The sequence below is a fragment of the Lasiodiplodia theobromae genome (assembly GCF_012971845.1).
Source record: "Lasiodiplodia theobromae strain AM2As chromosome Unknown scaffold_4, whole genome shotgun sequence".
NCBI lineage: Eukaryota > Fungi > Ascomycota > Dothideomycetes > Botryosphaeriales > Botryosphaeriaceae > Lasiodiplodia > Lasiodiplodia theobromae.
In genome coordinates, this window is record NW_023336530.1 from 442,074 (window position 1) to 459,227 (window position 17,154).

Consider the following 17,154-nt stretch of genomic DNA (forward strand, 5'->3'; position numbering starts at 1 on the left):
GGCGGCCAGCTCCGGCGTTGGGGCGAACGGGAATGATTAAGGTACGAAGCCAAGCTCAAGGTGCCCCTGGGCCGATAGTCTGCCTGACCATTGGTCCCCTGCGCCGCTCACGCTGCGCTACCCCCTCCGCTTAGCGATTCTGACGCTGCCAAGCGCGGCCAAGCCGACTTATCAGGCTGGCCAGCGGGAGAACAGTCTGAATGTGCTCGCGCCGCAAGTCCTCGGAAATTTCCAGCGTCCCGCCCTGATCGCCTTTTCTCCACTCCTCACCCTCGCCATGCCAAGCGATATAGATTGGAAACATAGTATGCACTCGTTCTGGAGCCGCATCGGGATGTCTTGGAAGTTTCAAATCACGACGCCACTCACCGCGACCCATCAGCCTCCGCCCGAAAGGCGGCTGGTGATACTGCCTGGTGTGCTGTGAATTTCAGTATATAAACACCATGCACCCGCACCATCAGTTACTTCTTCATCCAGCAGCACAGTCTTTCGCTTCAGTCGTTTAGCACCTTCACTCTTTTCTACACTCACTTCACCGATCTGCGATCGTGTTATCTGCCTTTCACTTACAGACAAGATGTTCTCCAAGTTCTTCATCCTCCCCCTCCTGGCGGCCTCCTCCGTCCTGGCCGTTCCTGCCGATGACACCTTCGGCTACGACCTCGTCCGCCGTGCGGACTTCCCTATCCCCGCCTCCAAGGGCACTGTCAAGTACAGCTCTGCCAAGTCCATCTCTGGCACCTTCGATGGCGGCATGAAGACCTACGGCCGTGGTGTTTCCTGCACTGGTCAGGCTGAGGGTGGCGACAAGGATGCTGTCTTCATCCTTGAGGACGGTGCCACCCTGAAGAACGCCATCATCGGTGCCGACCAGATCGAGGGTGTCCACTGCAAGGGCGCCTGCACCATCCAGAACGTCTGGTGGACCGCCGTCTGCGAGGATGCTCTCTCCTTCAAGGGCAACGGCAACGGCAAGGTCATCGGCGGCGGTGCTCGCGGCGCTGATGACAAGGTCATCCAGCACAACGGTATCGGCTCCATCTCCATCGACGGCTTCACCGTCTCCGACTTCGGCAAGCTCTACCGCTCTTGCGGTAACTGCAAGAAGATGGGCCAGCGCAACGTCACCATCAAGAACGTCAAGGCCTACAACGGCAAGCTCCTCGCTGGTATCAACTCCAACTACGGCGATGGTAAGTTCCCTATTCACTACTACTACCACTGTACACGCGGCTAACACGACCTCTTCAGTCGCCTCTATCTCCGGCACCTGCGCTACCTCGGTCAAGAAGGTCTGCACTGAGTTCAAGGGCAACAACAGCGGCAAGGAGCCCACTGAGATCAGCTCCGGCCCCAGCAACAACTGCAAGTACTCCTCTGTCAAGTCTTGCTAGACGATTCCTCTACAATCGACAGCGACTCTGGCCAATTAAGCTTGGGATCACGGACTCCGAGCTTGGGGGAAGTTTGTGGATGGCATTCTATTCTTGTATCGACTTCTAGTCCTAGAACCTTTTTCTATATCTCTAATGTACTGTGTCGCTGAGGCCTCAGCAACTATGTCAACCAACTGTCTTTTGCATTTGACGTGTGAGTGCGCTGTGCTCTGAAATCAAAAGAATAACGGCAAGTCTGTAAAGCGACAAATACCAAAGGCGCCAACAAATTTAACTCCCCCATTTCCATTTTCAGACTTTGACTCCCCTCACCCAGATTCCAACTCCCCCCTGTGAGATAAAGAAGGAGAGAAAGAGAGAAGGGTAGGTGGGTATTAAACGGGTGGAGACGCAAGAGAAACGACCTCGCCTATAAGTTATTATGGGTGGTAACATGGGAGGTGATTCTTCGCGATGAGATGCCGGCGAGTTCTCCGCATTTACCATAAAAATTTAGAGTGAAAGCCGGAGAAAAGGAACCTCTCCCAGGGGGGAGGGGGGAGTTAGAATCTGGGTGAGGGGGGGTCGAATTCTGGAAATGGGGGAGTCAAATTTGTCGCGGCCATACCAAACCTCCGTTGATAGTCTTGTGAATAAAAACATTAGGTTTAGCCGGCCTAAAAAACATGGCTACGCTCAGGGATGGATCCGTTCGTAACGAAACTCAGGTATGGCGCAGCTTTTGAGAAAAGACGTGATTCTGTCGCTTCACAAATTTCAAGATCCCGACGCTGTACCTATTGCAGTTCAGTTCAGGTGACGGGCCTTGAATCTCTGACATACAATCATTCAGTCACCTGGTAGCAGAAGAGTTAAGTCCTCTGCCATACACTGCACTTTTCATTTATGGTCAATTGAAGCTCATCTCCGGATGTGCCTGTACCCTTCTAAACCCACATCTATGTCTAAACATTGGACTCAACCCTCCCCACAAGTAAGCACTTCCAGTAAAAAGATTCCGGAAAGCTCGGTTTCATTTGCTCTGTGTGAGCTTTTGTATGAGGATATTCCCGAGCACAGAGCTGTCCTCCGAATAATCGCTACCATTAATCTGTTTCAATTGACATCCATAGTAAGAGTATTTACCATGAAAGTGATGTTCTGGTTTTCCGCGGAGTGCTTGGTTTCCGAGCCCCACTGATAGCGTCCCACATAAGCGGCGGTAGGGATGTAGCTTTCATTTCGCAGGGCTTCGAGCAGCGGGAAATAGTCGACGTCGATGCTCGACAAGTTGCGATCGGGGTACCAGGTAAAGACGGTTTGACCATTGGCATTCGCCCCCTGGTACAATGTGCTGCGTTCCCGTTAGCAGCAGAACCAACTTCGGGAGTCATGTGAAGGGGAGGTACTAGGTGACACCGTCCAGCTCTTGCGTGGGTGCGGTGGTGGAGGTCGGATCATAGCCGATGGGGTCGCAGTTGCCGTAAGCAGCCTGCCAGATCATGACCTCATAGGCGGCGGTAGAGGCGTTGGACGCGGTGCTGGCATCTTCGTCCAGGAATAGGTCAGCGGCTACATTCGCCACCACGTCGAGGCTGGCCAGGGTTGCTTCGTCTGTTGCCGTCTCATCGGAGGGGGAAGGAACGATGGCCCAGTCTGCGGCCAACTTTAATGAGGTAAGGTCCTGGAAAGCCAAGGGGAATAGCTCAGTGTTCAAGAGCGCATCTGGGTAGGAATGGACCTGGCCATGCTGTCAATGGAATTCTTCTGCAAAAAAAAAATATTCAGAAAATGCATACTTCAGTTGGTGTCTCGAACCAACGCCAGGTCGAGTTGAAAACAGCAAAGGTATCGGTGCTTTCTCCGAGGTCAGTCTGTTTTGTTAGTGACCGTTTCTTCCCGTTTGAGCAGGGGTTTACCAACGGTAGTGCAAGTCAGCCCCGATCCGTCGTCGCCCCAGGCGTTATTGATGATATCATAAAGACCCGAGGTGGTGTTCACGGCATCGTATTGGCCGCAGTATGTGACGTAATTGCCGTGGTAAATATAGTCCGCCCGAGCAGCGGGTATGCACGATAGCACTGAAAGCGCATAAGCGACGCTGGAAACAAGGTAACTTCGAGGCATGTTTAGGTACGCTAGTGCAGTGTTTACAGCAAGTTGGGAGAGGTTAAATCTTTTAAAGCGGCCTTGTCCGGACCGAGCCGCGTAAGAGCGCCACTGACGACTCGGGATGTGTTGTTGGTTTCGCTACGAAGGATTTTAGCGTGGCTAAGTATAGCTCGAAAACGCACGGGTAGCCTGAGACAAACAGGAAGCCTGAAGGCCAATTAATTTCATCCCTTGAGCTTGCATTAGGCACATTTGAGGGCTGTTGACATCATTGAGAGTTGCGTAGAGGACTTTGAGGAGCAGTCTCTGCGGAGGGAAACTACGCGATAGAGGACGGCGCTACCTTCCTCTTTCGAACCACAGCGGGGTTTGGGCGCTTAAGCTAATGGTGTTATCTCCACATTGCCCGATCACCCCACATCATCAGGTCTTGAATGGTCACAAGTCCTACCGCCGCATCTCGAACTACTGCTGTCGGCATCAATTGAGCAAGGGACATTCCACGTTGAAGTGTGCGCCTCCGTATGACAATAAATCAAACTTGATGGGTATCAAACTTAGTACAATTCGTGCTCTCAGCCGCGTTTCACCGCGTCCGATTCGGCCTCATGCCTGGCATTCCCGTCCAATTCATGGAATTCGCGTGTTTGGTAAGGCAGTTCTTGCACGCTTTGAGGCGACAGCTCCTGTGGCGGATAGTTCTTCTCCGACGGGACGCTCAGTTCGGCTGGAGGCGAGGCTACGGGCAACTGCTGCTGCTGCATCTTCGTAGAGACGTGTTTGCGGTAGAACAGGTATCCAACGAGCGCGAGCCCAATGACGCCGACTGGTACTGCGACACCTGCAGCGATAGCCGTAGTCCGCGTGTTGTCCGACGAATCGGAATTGGAAGAGCTGGCAGATGCCGCCGTGGCAGACGCCGCCGAGCCCGAGGTCGTCGAGGTGACCAGCGTCGATGCTGCACCAGCAGCTGGCGAGGCAGTTCCCGTTGCGGATTGTGCAGAAGCTGTTTATCATCGTCAGCATGCAGGGTCGGAGCTTTGTGGTGAAGTTGTGGGGCTTACAGGTGGTCGACAAGCCGTGTTCAACGCCAAGGGCGCAATAGCCGTCGAAGATTTCGACTGCGCTTGATGCCTGTTCTGTTCCAGCACTACCACATGAGTTGGTGACCTCTGTGGAGATCATTCGTCTGAAGTAGCTGCTGGAATCCGTGCAGAAACATGTGTAGCTCGTCAAGGCTTGGTTGTCACCGCATCCGCTCTGTTGCGCCCTGACCACGGTGCTAAGAACTCCTTCGGCGCATGTGGATAGCTCTATGTAGCCCGATATGGTGTCGATGTAGTTCTTGGTGGGTGTGATCGAGCTGCTGGCCGCCCGGGCGGGCGATGCGGCCAGCAGCCCGAGCGCAAGTGCGAGTAGACCTCGAAGTGCCATTGTCGTTAGTGTCGCCCGTAAGATCCTCGGGTGGCGACGCTTAGTTTCGAGGAAGGTTGGCACAGCTGGGGCATTGATAGAGGATAAGAGAAAGGCGACGGAAGGAAGAGCGGATATGAGCGTCCCGGGTCCCACAATGTGGGCAAGGCCCACACCCTAATTAGCTCGGGTACGCACGCGCCCCTTGCGGACCAACAATGAACGATCCGATATCCCGGCCGTTGAAGCTTGTGTAGCTTGGGGGCCAAATCGTGCAGGTCGTACGCATTGACCAAAATACGGGGGCCGTCTTATACTACTGGCCATGGACCTAACGTGTCTAAGCAAGGAGTGATTCAGAGCAAGCTTCACGCTACCTCCCGCCCAGCACGCAAAGCGTGGAAGCCACAATGTGGATCGACTTCCGACGCTAAACCGGAACTTAGCGATACGAAACTCGAGTCAGTCACACAACTGTGCAGCCTATCATGCTTCTGTGCTGCTCAGAGTAGTCCGGGACTAGGAAGACGACCTTTAATAGGCTAGTGTAAGCGAAAAAAATGTAGCCCTGGACCTTTGCCTCGTTGTGGAATCGAGGCGGTTGAATTATTTGCCTTCAACCAGCCCGTTACCATGGAGCAGCGAGATTCTGAGGCAACATTTCGATTTCTTTAAGGTTTCACAGTGAAAGAAAAGTAGGGAAAGCATTTTGATATGTTTCGGTCAGCATATTACCAAAAGGAGCAGTTCGCCGTCCCTGGGGTCCTTGAGCAGCATCCAAGTCAGACGTTGAATGACCATTTGATCCTATGCAACCGTAACCCAGCTTCATTATATGGCTTCAATATGACCCACTAAACTGCCTCTTGAACTTTAGCCAGCCACCGATTTAGGAGCCCTTGGGACACGCCATTCCAAAAATAGAAGCTGCCAAGTCTTTAGGCAAAAATTCCGGGATATATACTCAGGTCTCCATTGTTTTGACAGATCTCATGACCTCGTAGCGAAGCTACAGCTGCTCTTGAATGATAAGGAGTAACGAGAAATGAAATGGTAAGTAGAATGAGGAGCTCTCCCCACTTTACTTCAGCGACCCAGGCCTCGATCTCTCCACCTTGCAAGAGGCTCCTATAAGAAGAATAAGAAAACCTAAACTGAGACAACGTCGTGGTTGGCAAAAGCAATCATTGTTTGGTTCTACCCTAGGTAGCTACAATGGTCAATTTAGAGTATTTAAGCCCTCGTTCTGGTGTAAGGATATTTCATTCTTCCTCCGGAGGTAGACAACACAACGTCCTGACGTCGATGTATGTTTCAAAATTTTACAATACATCCGGACAATATTTTCAACTACCCCTGTAATCAGGGCGCGAAATGCTGCAAAATTACTAGCACCACTAAAATAGTCATGCTCATTGAAAATCTCAAAAGCGGGCGAACGTAGCTCGCATTTTCTTTATAACTTTCACTATCAGGACAATCTGTTGAGTTGAAATTTATTTATTCTTAGATAATAAAAGAAAAGAAGGTGTAAATTAGTTGGATAGACAAATAAAATGTGTAAAAGAAGTATCCCTCCCGAATAACACCTCATGGGCTTTTCGTACACGCGAAAAGCATGCAAATGTTCCCTCCGACCTTGGTATACCGTGATGCAGTTGCATATCCCTGCCTTAAAGCTCAAGTTGCAACGCCGAGTCCATGCCCTAAACCCTCCCATGATCGTGACTTATTGCCGCGTCACAACCCGAGTCCAGCTCTCATGGCGGGACCAGCCTGCCTGCTGACCGTCCATCTCGCCGTGAGACTGCGAGTTCGACACGGTGAACTCTGTCCTCACACTGATCCCGGCACCGTGCTCCATCGTCGCTGTAGTCGGTGTCGCCGGCGACGCAAACGCCTTGGACGCCTCGCGGTCCTCGATCAAGTCCTTGCTGCTGCCCAGGGACTGCAAGTCGACGTCTCTGACGGACGAGGTGCCGCTGCGCTCCAAGTCCCTGTCCATGGCCGCCGTCGACGGCGAGTCCTTGAGCGGGATGGCGTGGTTCTTCGAACCGCCAGCGCCACCAGCACCGCCCCAGCGCGTGCCGGTGCCGGTGCCGGTGGCGTACAGCTCCTGCGAGGAGCCGAAGTGCGAGGAGCCGGACGAGCTGAAGAGCGGCTTGATGGGCGGCACGCAGATGACGATGATGGTGACGAACGTCTCGCGCGTGCCCCACTGGATCGACACGACGATGTTGTTGATCGACTGCAGGCCCAGGATGCCGCGCAGCAGCGCGCAGGCGATGATGAAGAAGGATGACGACAGCAGCACCGAGATGAGCAGCTTGCGCTTCAGCGGGATCTTGGCTGACCACAGGACGTTGGCTGGGATGAGGACGAGGCCGATATCGTTTCTGTTGAGGGGGTTTGTTAGGTAAAGGTGGTGAGCACGGGGGGAGAGGGAGGGGGGTTGGGTTTGGCTTACAAGATGTTGAGGACCATCAGCAATACGACGGTTGATGTCGTCCTTGTGCATTGATCACCTGCGTATGGCACTATCTGCCAGTTGCGTTGGATTGGCGTCTGTGCTCTGTTAGTTTCTCTGTATAGAACATGTTGTATTGGGAGTCTTACGCAGCGACAGAAGATAAGGAGAATCAGACTTATCCATGACACAAAGCAAACTACAGCCATGACCTTGACCCACTTGTGCTGCCAAGTTCCTGCACTGAGGGAGATGTTAGAACGAGGCGAAAGATAAACGATCCGTAAATACGTACGTCAACCTGTTGTAGTATCCGAGCACCTGGCCCTTCAAAGTCCAGATCAGAGTAACGTATGTGAACCATGCAGCAAAGAGAGCCTTTGATCCTGTCGTAAAAGATTCGATCACAGGCGGTGTAAGTAGTTCGGCGGTCTCATCAGTCAAGCCGACGAATGATCCATGCGTGACTTTGAAAAGGTCAGATATGCAAATGAGTTGACAGTGGGTCCATGGCACTTACTAACAACATTCAGTAAGGCAGGATCAAAGGTGAAAAATATCTGGACAATATCAGCACCTAGTTTCCTGCAGAACTCAAGGTGCAGCTTACCATAGACAATCCAGCAAAAAGGTCATCCCAAGAGTAACCTTCGAAGCCGACAGATTTCCATCTTGCGTAAAATCGGAGGACGAAGATGCTCATGCCTATGCCATACTCGAGCCATTGCTCCAGAATAAAGGCATTCTGGACGTCATTCAACATGTTTGGCAGCTGTGATTCGGTGTACACAGCTTTGAAAAAGAGTGAAAAGGAACTGAGTCATGGGCAAGAAGGAGTGTCGTTGAAAATGGCGAGCAAGGGCAGCGGGTGCAGCCAAACTTAAAACCAGGCACGCACGCAGGGACAAAAAGCAAAGCAAATGATTTCCAGAAGACATTCTTGTCAAAGCCGGATTACCCCCGCGTTCTGGGTCAAGACGGCGGGTGGCTCGTTCGGCGCTACAGGGCCTAGCTCGACGCTACGGGGCGCCACCCTCCCTATGACAAGCGAGAGGGAAGGATGCGGAGCTGTCACCTACTCCGCCGCCCGTCTCAACTCCCACTCTAATTCGAAGGAAGGGCGCTGGGTGTTTCGGGTGGAAGTGCGGCTAGGAGTAAGCGCTGCCTCTAGCACTCGATGGTGGCAGATGCGATGTTGCGCGGCTGACTGATCTACAGGGACCGTGGTAGTCGAAGGATGACGAGATGGAGCCGCTGACTCTGTTCTGCCCAAGATCGCCCAAGGATTTAATCTGCCACTTCGGATATGGGCCACTCGGCTCCCTTCTTTGCCCCGCAGTCTGACGACGACCCTACGAGAAAAAATGTCTTGGGCACAAAGATGCGAGATCCAGGGGGCCCCGCCGATCTCGCTGCGTCGCGGTTGAACATGGACGTTTTAAGCCCTCCTCCGCCACACGGGTCGGGTAAGGCACAGTTTGCCGAGTGGTGAACCGTTTGCGGCAAGACTGGCTGTCATTTGGGTCGCTAGTCCAAGCTCTCGGAACACATAGCCATCTAGTGCCCGCCTACAGACGTGTTGACGGCTGGTCTGCCGTCCTCCCGCGCCATCGTCTGTGCACACTAGTGAAATGGCCCGTCCACGTCAACACCCGCTGCTTCGTAAAGAAAAAGAGAATCTGTCAGGGCCCTTATCCGACAGGGTGCTCTTCACTCATTTAATCTCGTTAGTTGGACGGGCCTGGGCACTTAGAGCTTGGGAGCAATTCACTGCTGTGGTATCCGATGCTGACGAGGTTGATGTCGTCAGGAGGATCTTGCTTAGGATTCCAACCAAACCGAGCCCCATCAGTCCTGCATGAGACCGTCCCGCTGGGATTCCGGGGAATGATGCTGACCGATGTCACCATACTAGACCAAATGCACGTAAAGGGGCGGAAGCTGTGACGAGGGGAGCAAGTGTGAGGAGGCCCATTTTCTTTTTTCCAAGGCCCTTGTTGACTTTGCCAACGCATGCTTTGTCCGAGGCCTTCGCTGGCAAACCGGTTGTCCTAGTAGAAAAGCAATGCGTGCGATCTCGGTTTACGGATCCACGCCACTGCCAATCGTTGATGGGGCGAGCAATCACATCGCCAAGCACCCACCCTCTAACGGGACACTTGGCGATCTTTCATCTGCGCCAAATTAGCAATGCAGGGGTTGATATCTGCGGCCAGTAGCATGAGGTTGTTCGTCGAGCGGGAGAGTATGAGAACTACATACCATATCCGAAAGGGGCATGGGCAGTGAACCCCTTCACTAGGGCACCGATAACCCCGCATTAGCTTTCACTCCTGCGGATGCACGCAATGTGCAAGTGTTCTCGGCCCGCGAGGTTGATGAAGATAGTGTCCCAAGCGTCGCTGGAGCTGAGGAACAATGTCCGGTGGTAGGTTGCGTGGTTTGTCGCATCTCTACGGATTCCCAACATATGTAAGGACGGGATGTTACTGCTCAAAGGTCATCAATTTCATACGAATTGAACGTTCGGTCTTCCATCCGACGGATCCAAACCATGGTCAAGCATGTTTGAGTTGAAGAGCTGGGGAAGGCGAGCTGGGATGGGCAAACAGGTCGCGAATTGGAACTCCGCTTCTCCATTAGGCCATGTATTGACGTGAGACGCTTCCAGGGGAGCGGCTCGCCTCCGATCTACTCTTTTCTCCCGGATCTGCGGCCCAAGTCTGGTGTTCTCAGGCCCACATGCGGCTTATCCCCGAGGCTTTTCGGCGACTCCGGCCTTCGAACAGCACTTCTGGCTACAGGGTTTCTGGCGCACACGCTACAACGCATGTGGGGAAGCCATTGCTTCGGTAGAGACGTGCTGACAAAGCATGCAGCCCACGAAGCTTCGAAGAGTGCTTTCTTTTCAGGATCGAGGGATACAAAGCCGGGGAAGAAACCACTGGCTCCGCGGCTGGAGTTTTCTTTTTCCTTTTTTTTTCAAACGGGTTGGTCAAGTTTTGCGCCATGTTTCCGAGATGCATGCTGCCGAGTCAGAAAAGGTTTCAGCAGTGTGCGATTCGCCCCCCACCGGGCTGCCGCGTTCCACGCACGGAGACTCATGGTGTCTCGAGACGGGGGGCATGAGGTTAGGCTTCGAAGATCTGGGTATCGATGCGGTGAAGAGGAATTGGGTCGAAAGAAAGGATAGAAACGGCTCAATACGAGAGCAGAAAGGTAGAGTGATTCTCTGAGGAGGTTCAAAGGAGGATTGTAGGGAGTCGAGAGGCTGACTCGAAGCTGGATACGGTGTAGCACTCAGGTGATGAGGTGATTGTGCCATTGATCTCCATCGAGACCGGCTTTCCATCTCTTCGACTTTGCAGGCAAGCTGAAGATCTGCGGTCTCGCTCGGGTAGTTCCCTGCACCAGGTGACAACGCTCCGGTCCGCCCCCTTAGCACTGCAGACCGCAAGGCTGGGGTCCACAGATGCAGTATCTCTACAAAGGAAAATAGAGGAGAGGAAAAAGGCGCCACGTACACGTACGTGGTTCACCGCAGGGTTGCTGAGTCATTGTAACACGTGACCAGCGATCCCGGGAGGGCCCCCTTGTCCTGGGAGGGGCTCGCAAGCTAAAAGAGCCCACTTACGTCGCATGAAAACATGCGGGGGGGTTTTGCGGTGCCGCGGCCGGGTCCCATATAAAGATGGTGCAGTTTGCTTCCGACATTCTGGGTCCGCCATATTCGTTCTTCGCGAAAAGGGAAAGCGAACTACTAAAGCAAAGCAGAAAGGAAGTCGCTCGCTTATCAGTGGGTTTTTTGTTGGCCGGCTCTTATCTACTATTTTGTTCCTTTCGCCCCCAACCGGCCACAAGGGAAAGGCGAACAAAAAAAATAAAGAGGGCGCGCAAAAAATAACCCAGACCCGAAACCATGGCCTCGGGCGTCGTCTACTCGGACGATCGAGCCAACGCCAACGCCAACGCCAGCGCTAATGACGAGGAGAATTCGTCGGGCAGCGGCGGCGCCAGGTCGCAGACGGCGTCGGAGGCGTACTTGGACGAGCTGACGCAGTCGGTCAGCGCCTCCATCTACGAGGGCCGCTACGAAAACGGCCGCCGGTACCACACCTACCGCGAGGGCGCCTACCCGCTGCCCGAGGACGAGCGCGAGCAGGACCGCCTCGACCTCATCCAGCACTGGTTCGGCCTCGTGCTCAAGGGCGAGCTGGTGCGCGCCCCGCTGAACTTCGACGACGGTGATGGCGCCGGCGACGATCCGCAGCTCCAGCGACGCGTGCTCGACATTGGCACCGGCACCGGCCTCTGGGCCCTGGACTTTGCAGATGCGCATCCCGACGCGCAGGTCATAGGTGGGTCCTAATTTTTTTTTCTTGAGCAGAAGATTTTGTTTTCCTTGGTGTGCAATTTATCCGTCGGCTCCATACGCGTGTCGCCAAGAGCTTGGGATCGATGATGGGCAAGAAAGAGCACAGATTTTGGACCGCGGAATGTCCGGTCGAGTCAGTTCGGAAAATCCGGAACAAAGCCGTTTCAATTCTGCAACGACGACGAACTAATTGGTGTTGTAGGAACCGACCTTAGCGTTATACAGCCCGAATGGTACGAGCGACTCCCCGCCACGCTACGGGTGACTGATAGCTGACAATTGCCCACGCAGGACGGCGCCAAACTGCCATTTCATCATCGACGACGCCGAGTCGGACTGGGTCTTCACCGATAAAGAGTCGTTCGACTACGTGCACGTGCGGTACCTGTATCCGGGCATCGGCGACTGGGGGCGGTTGTGGGAGCAGTCGTTTGAGCACCTCCGGCCCGGCGGCTGGGCCGAGTCGCAGGAGATCTCGGCGTGGTTCTACTCGGACGAGCCGGGCTTCGAGAACAGCAACATCCACTACTGGCAGGTGACCATGGACGATGCCACGTCCCGCATCGGCAAGCGCTTCAACCGTGCCCACGAGCAGAAGCAGCACATGATCAATGCCGGTTTTGCCAACGTGACGCAGGAGATTATCGAGGTACGTCTCTTCCATTTTTCCGTATTCGCGTGCGTTAGCTGAGCAATGGTTCCAGATACCCGTGGGAACGTGGGATAAGCAGCAGCTAGAGGTGGGCAAGTGCGCGCTGCTCAACGTCTTCGAGGGGCTGGCACCCACGTCTTTGGCCATCTTCAGCCGCGTGCTGGACTGGGACATGCCTCAGATCGAGACGCTGCTGGCGGCCGTCAGGAATGAGTTTTTGTACTCCAAGTGGAAGACGCACCTCAAGTTTTACTTTACATACGGCCAGAAGCCGACGCACGACTAAAAGGAACTTGGCTGGCCAAGAAAGAAGATATAACCCGGAAGCAAGATGGTTAATTGTCTTATGATTACGTACGATATTACATTAATGATGCTTCCGAGATCCAAAAAAAAAAACATTCAATCATCAGATTCCATTGTTCACGTAGACCAACAGCTTATTCGCTCCACCACACGCCTCAGTCGCGTTCCCCGAGCACGCGTAATTGCAACCCGCCAGCAGCGGATCGGTAGCGTCGGGAACCACCAGGCTATCAGCCGGCTTGCTCGCGCCGCCGTAGCACTCATAGTAGTACTCAGCGCCACAGTACGCGAAACCCCTAGCCGCACACGCATCCAGGCACTTTGCGATCGTCGCGGAGCTCGAATCGATGCCGACGTTGGTGCCCAGCGTACGCTTGTTGTCGACGTTGTCCTGGTAGCAGCTGACCAGGCTCCACCCGCCGTACGCCTGCCGCGCGAAGAACTTCTGCGTCCACGCCGTGTCGTCCGTCACGCTGAGCCGGTAGCCGCCGCCACACTTTTGCCTCGCGTCGCCGGCGCACGCGCTCGAGCAGTCGGCGGCCGGCGCGGTGGTGGTTGGCAGCGACGACCCGCACCAGCACTCCGTCCCGTACTGCGTGCCCGCGTACTTGAACCCCTTCTCGCGGCACGCCGACGCGCAGAGAGCCGGCGTGTTGGAGGAGTTGGAGTACAGCTGCGTCGGGAAGGCGCGCGCGCCGCCGTCGTCGACGTAGCAGCCTTTGGCGGTGATGCCGCTGGGCAGGCTGGCCGCCAGCTTTGCGCCCCAGATGTTGGGGTTGCTGATGGAGGCGCCGAGCGTGCTCTTTAGGTAGCACGGCCCGTTCGATATGTAGGCCACGTCGACGCAGCCGTCGGTCGCGTCGCACTGCGACACGCAGGCTGCGAAGCTGCCCGGGTAGGTGGGCGCGCCCATGTCGCCGCCGAAGTGGTCGGTGCCGCATTCGATGGTGAAGAGTTGGCCGCGGGGGGCGGTGAAGGTCTGCCCGTCGGAGGTGGGGCAGGAGAGGGCTGTTGTTGTTGCGGAGGGGGTTGCTGAGGAGCTGCTGGTTGAGGAAGTGGTGGTGGTGGTTGAAGAGGCGGTGGTGGATGAGGAGGAGGAGGATGACGAATCGGTGATGAGCTTCGCGCCGAGAACCGCGTTGTTGGAGATGGCAGTTCCGACGGAGCTCTTGAGATAGCAGGAGCCGTAAACCCATGCCACGTCGACGCATCCGGAATTGGCATCGCATGCTTCGATGCAGAGCTCAAGTGTGCTCGCAGAGGTTGTGAGCATGTCACCGGCGTCTATGATTAATGTCAGTCGATTGGTATATATATAGTAGCTCGGCAAACTTACAGTGATCCGTGTAGCACTCAATCAGGTAGTTGTTCCGGTTCTTGCTGGTATACGTCGTGCCGTTGGCATCTGGGCAGGCGAGAGCGGTAGCGGAAGAAGTGGCCGAAGATGTGGTGCCAGTAGTAGTCGTGGAACCTGAGCTTATTATGGAGCCCGAGGTCGATGTAGAGGCTGAGGTCGATGTAGAGACTGAGCTCGCTGATGAGGCTGAGCTCGTTGGAGAGACTGAGCTCGTTATGGAACCTGAACTCGTGGAACTTGAGCTGGCTGCAGAGACTGGGTTCGATGTAGACGCTAAGCTCGTTGTAGAGACTAATGCCGTTGTAGAACCTGAGCTTGCTGTAGAGATTGATGCAGTAGTGGAGCCCGAAGTCGTTGTTGATCCCGAAGTCGTTGTAGAAACCGATGCACTTGTGGACGTAGTCGACGTGGATCTACTAGTGGATGAAGCACATGCAGAAGGCCCAGTGTTTGAAGGCAGAGCGTACAGGTTGAGGTAGCCACCATTACCACAGTACTCTGTCGAGTTGCCGCCACACGTCATAGTGCAACTGCTTGCAGCCGAGGACACACTCGAGCAGGCAACAGTGTTGCCACAGTAGCACTGCTGAAAGTTATTATAACCCGATTGAGATTTGAAAAAGTTACTTACCTCAGCACCATACTCTACACCGAAGTATTTGTAGCCAGAGCAGTAAGTCGCGCAGGTTTCCACCGTCATGTCACTTTGCGAGGTGCTCCTTTCCGACAATGCTCTTCCGGAACTGGCTTCACTGTAACATCCAAGGAGTGAGTAGGACCCAACTTGTGTTGGAGAAGACGGTTGCGCAGCGCTGGTGATATTTCCAGTCGAAAAGACTGAGAGGCGGTAGCTGTTGCCGCAAATTTGAGTCGAGTTGCCGGCGCAAGCCATGGTGCACGCCTGATCAGTAGTTACTTGAGCCTTGTAGCCCATCGTGTTTCCACACCAACACTGAATGAAGTGTCATTATCGGTTATGCTGAATACGATAGGGGGTCAATTAATCCTTACCTCGACGCCATACTCCAGCCCAGCGATCTTGTAGCCCTGACCAGCGCAGGTGGCTGTGCAAGAGTCAATGGTGTTGTCATCCCGAGAGTAAGCCTTGAGAGGCAATACTGAGCCCGGATCAGAGTAGCACCCTTGGTAGGTCATGCCCGAGAAGGTTCCAGGAGATGTGGGAGCTACTGCAGAGCTCTGCGAAGGATCGGGGTAAGGGTCATCTCCGGCCTGGAGGCGAGGGTACCCGAAATCGAAAGCCTTGGATCCTGCCCCGTCGAAATTGTCCAGGAATAACCGTGCTTTTCCTGCCGATGAAGCAAACATGCTACCCGCATCGTGCCCTATCGGAACGTAATCAATCGTACACGAGCTGGTAGGCGGAAAGGCTTTGATGAAGTTGAAAAATCGCTCGTGCCGATTAGCACCCGTAGTTGTGGGACCACAGCCGGACGAGTCGTCCCCAAGATCCAGAGTTCCTCGAGCATAAGCAATGCTCTTGGTGTTGTAATTGGCCAAGACAGCAGGCCGTCCAGCCGCGACCAACGTCGCCCCGTAAGTGTTCGTGTACGATGATAAGCCATCTCGCCAGTCGTCATATGTCGAGCACGTAGAGGGGTCAATGGGGCGGTCCAGGCTCATCCAACCATAGCTGTTGGGGTTTCCGACCCAATATACGACGGGAGTTTTCGTGCTGAGGTTGTCACCCACTTCGCAGTACCTTTGCACCGTCTGAGCGCCCAGCGAATGTCCAGCAATCACAATCTAGCCGAGCCAGTCAGCGTCTCCCACCATCAGTTCAGACCCAATGTGCATTACCTGATTGATACTGGGGAACAACGACTTGTCGTCAAAGTACTTGGTCAGTTGATCCAGAACGGCGAACGAGGACACGGTCGTCTGCGTTTTCGGATACTGATTGTTCGCTCCGGAAGCCCACTGCGAGCCCTTCCAGACAAGCGCAGAGGTGTAAGAGCCTTTGGAGTCGGTCCAGGGGTAGCCTCCGGTGTACTTGTCGTCTCCGTTGGTGAAGTAAGGGGCCAGAATGGCGACGCTGTCGGTGCTTACTTCGGGATGGTCAGTCACTTGAGCCAAGGCCGAGAGCCTTGTATGAATTAGTGGTGATGAAACCAGTCAAAGACTTTGGGGCCCTACATGTTGCTCATATACGTGTTCGGGTCACGGTTGAGTCCATGGACGACGATGACTGCTCGCTTGAGCGCCTTGGGATCCAGCCTCTTCCCATTGCTGTTCAGGGACATGTAATTCAGCAGAGTGGTATTCTTTTTATTGGCATCTTTGATGTTGAAGTAGGCGATTTCGGCGCCGGGGACAACGGGCAGAGAGGTGGTGATATTGTCTCCAGCCCATTGCTGCGCGTTGCTCAGCGAGGCAATGCTGAAAAAGACCTGGGCGCTGAGCAACCCTTTGAGCGGGGAGAACAGCATTTCAAACGAACGACAGAAGGTAGGTGAAGTGGCCAACGAAGGTCACCACCGGCAGAAATGCAATGTGTCGGCTGCGCGAAGAATGCATGGCAGCGAGCTTGAGCAGCCTTTTGAAAGCCTTCGCGCCACAATGTTTATTTTCTCTCCTAAATCTCAGCACGGATGGGGGCGGCTTATCGCCGCTGATTCGAAGTCCAGATTCTACTCAGGAGATAGTGCTGGCGAAGATTGTGTGAAGTGGTGAAGGGAAGTGCCGTGTTAAATGGTGGAATGGAGGCTTGCCAAGCAACAGCATCGGGCAATTGTGGTCATGAGGCGGGCTGAGGCAGCGGTCCAGTACTCAGGTACAGGCATAGTTGCCAAGCCGCCAGAAAGGTGGCTGAATATGCGGTTACTCGACGGCACTGGTGACATTCTGGGGGCAAGGTCTTTTTGAACGAGACCTCTTGCCACCTCCGCTTAGACAACGCTCTAGAACCAGCGGGAGTCCCCCGGAGCGGAGCGGCCGATGGCGTAGTCCAAGACAGCAAAGCGCCGAATAAGCCTATCTTGGCGAGTGAAGCGCCGTATGAGAGCAATATCCTATCATCAGATGAAAGGAAGCGCACTTCTGCAGATTTCATTGCCAACATGCAGACAGACATAC

General features: G+C 54.3%; 6 protein-coding genes across 6 annotated transcripts; 2 read left to right on the top strand and 4 right to left on the bottom strand.

The window, feature by feature from the left end:
• Nucleotides 1–580: 580 nt before the first annotated feature.
• On the top strand, nucleotides 581–1,397 carry LTHEOB_1556 (Pectate lyase; the record flags this gene model as incomplete). The annotated part of the gene is made up of 2 exons (XM_035510270.1): nucleotides 581–1,196; nucleotides 1,255–1,397. 2 exons carry the CDS (start codon nucleotides 581–583, stop codon nucleotides 1,395–1,397), a joined length of 759 nt encoding a protein of 252 aa, XP_035366066.1.
• Nucleotides 1,398–2,495: 1,098 nt separating this feature from the next.
• Nucleotides 2,496–3,506, bottom strand: LTHEOB_1557 (Glycosyl transferase; the record flags this gene model as incomplete). Its single annotated transcript, XM_035510271.1, has 4 exons — nucleotides 2,496–2,733; nucleotides 2,789–3,120; nucleotides 3,179–3,253; nucleotides 3,303–3,506. 4 exons carry the CDS (start codon nucleotides 3,504–3,506, stop codon nucleotides 2,496–2,498), a joined length of 849 nt encoding a protein of 282 aa, XP_035366067.1.
• Nucleotides 3,507–4,066: 560 nt separating this feature from the next.
• On the bottom strand, nucleotides 4,067–4,925 carry LTHEOB_1558 (Glycosyl transferase; the record flags this gene model as incomplete). Its single annotated transcript, XM_035510272.1, has 2 exons — nucleotides 4,067–4,497; nucleotides 4,556–4,925. The coding sequence occupies 2 exons, from the start codon at nucleotides 4,923–4,925 to the stop codon at nucleotides 4,067–4,069; spliced, it is 801 nt and encodes a 266-aa protein (XP_035366068.1).
• Nucleotides 4,926–6,633: 1,708 nt separating this feature from the next.
• LTHEOB_1559 (uncharacterized protein) lies at nucleotides 6,634–8,134 on the bottom strand (the record flags this gene model as incomplete). The annotated part of the gene is made up of 6 exons (XM_035510273.1): nucleotides 6,634–7,300; nucleotides 7,372–7,469; nucleotides 7,521–7,614; nucleotides 7,667–7,838; nucleotides 7,892–7,931; nucleotides 7,982–8,134. The coding sequence occupies 6 exons, from the start codon at nucleotides 8,132–8,134 to the stop codon at nucleotides 6,634–6,636; spliced, it is 1,224 nt and encodes a 407-aa protein (XP_035366069.1).
• Nucleotides 8,135–11,290: 3,156 nt separating this feature from the next.
• LTHEOB_1560 (Umta methyltransferase family protein) lies at nucleotides 11,291–12,684 on the top strand (the record flags this gene model as incomplete). The annotated part of the gene is made up of 4 exons (XM_035510275.1): nucleotides 11,291–11,729; nucleotides 11,949–11,979; nucleotides 12,038–12,395; nucleotides 12,451–12,684. 4 exons carry the CDS (start codon nucleotides 11,291–11,293, stop codon nucleotides 12,682–12,684), a joined length of 1,062 nt encoding a protein of 353 aa, XP_035366070.1.
• A 123-nt stretch (nucleotides 12,685–12,807) lies between these two features.
• LTHEOB_1561 (Wsc-domain-containing protein) lies at nucleotides 12,808–16,508 on the bottom strand (the record flags this gene model as incomplete). Its single annotated transcript, XM_035510276.1, has 7 exons — nucleotides 12,808–13,988; nucleotides 14,041–14,084; nucleotides 14,176–14,474; nucleotides 14,693–15,013; nucleotides 15,073–15,825; nucleotides 15,880–16,165; nucleotides 16,216–16,508. The coding sequence occupies 7 exons, from the start codon at nucleotides 16,506–16,508 to the stop codon at nucleotides 12,808–12,810; spliced, it is 3,177 nt and encodes a 1,058-aa protein (XP_035366071.1).
• Between the last annotated feature and the right edge of the window lie 646 nt (nucleotides 16,509–17,154).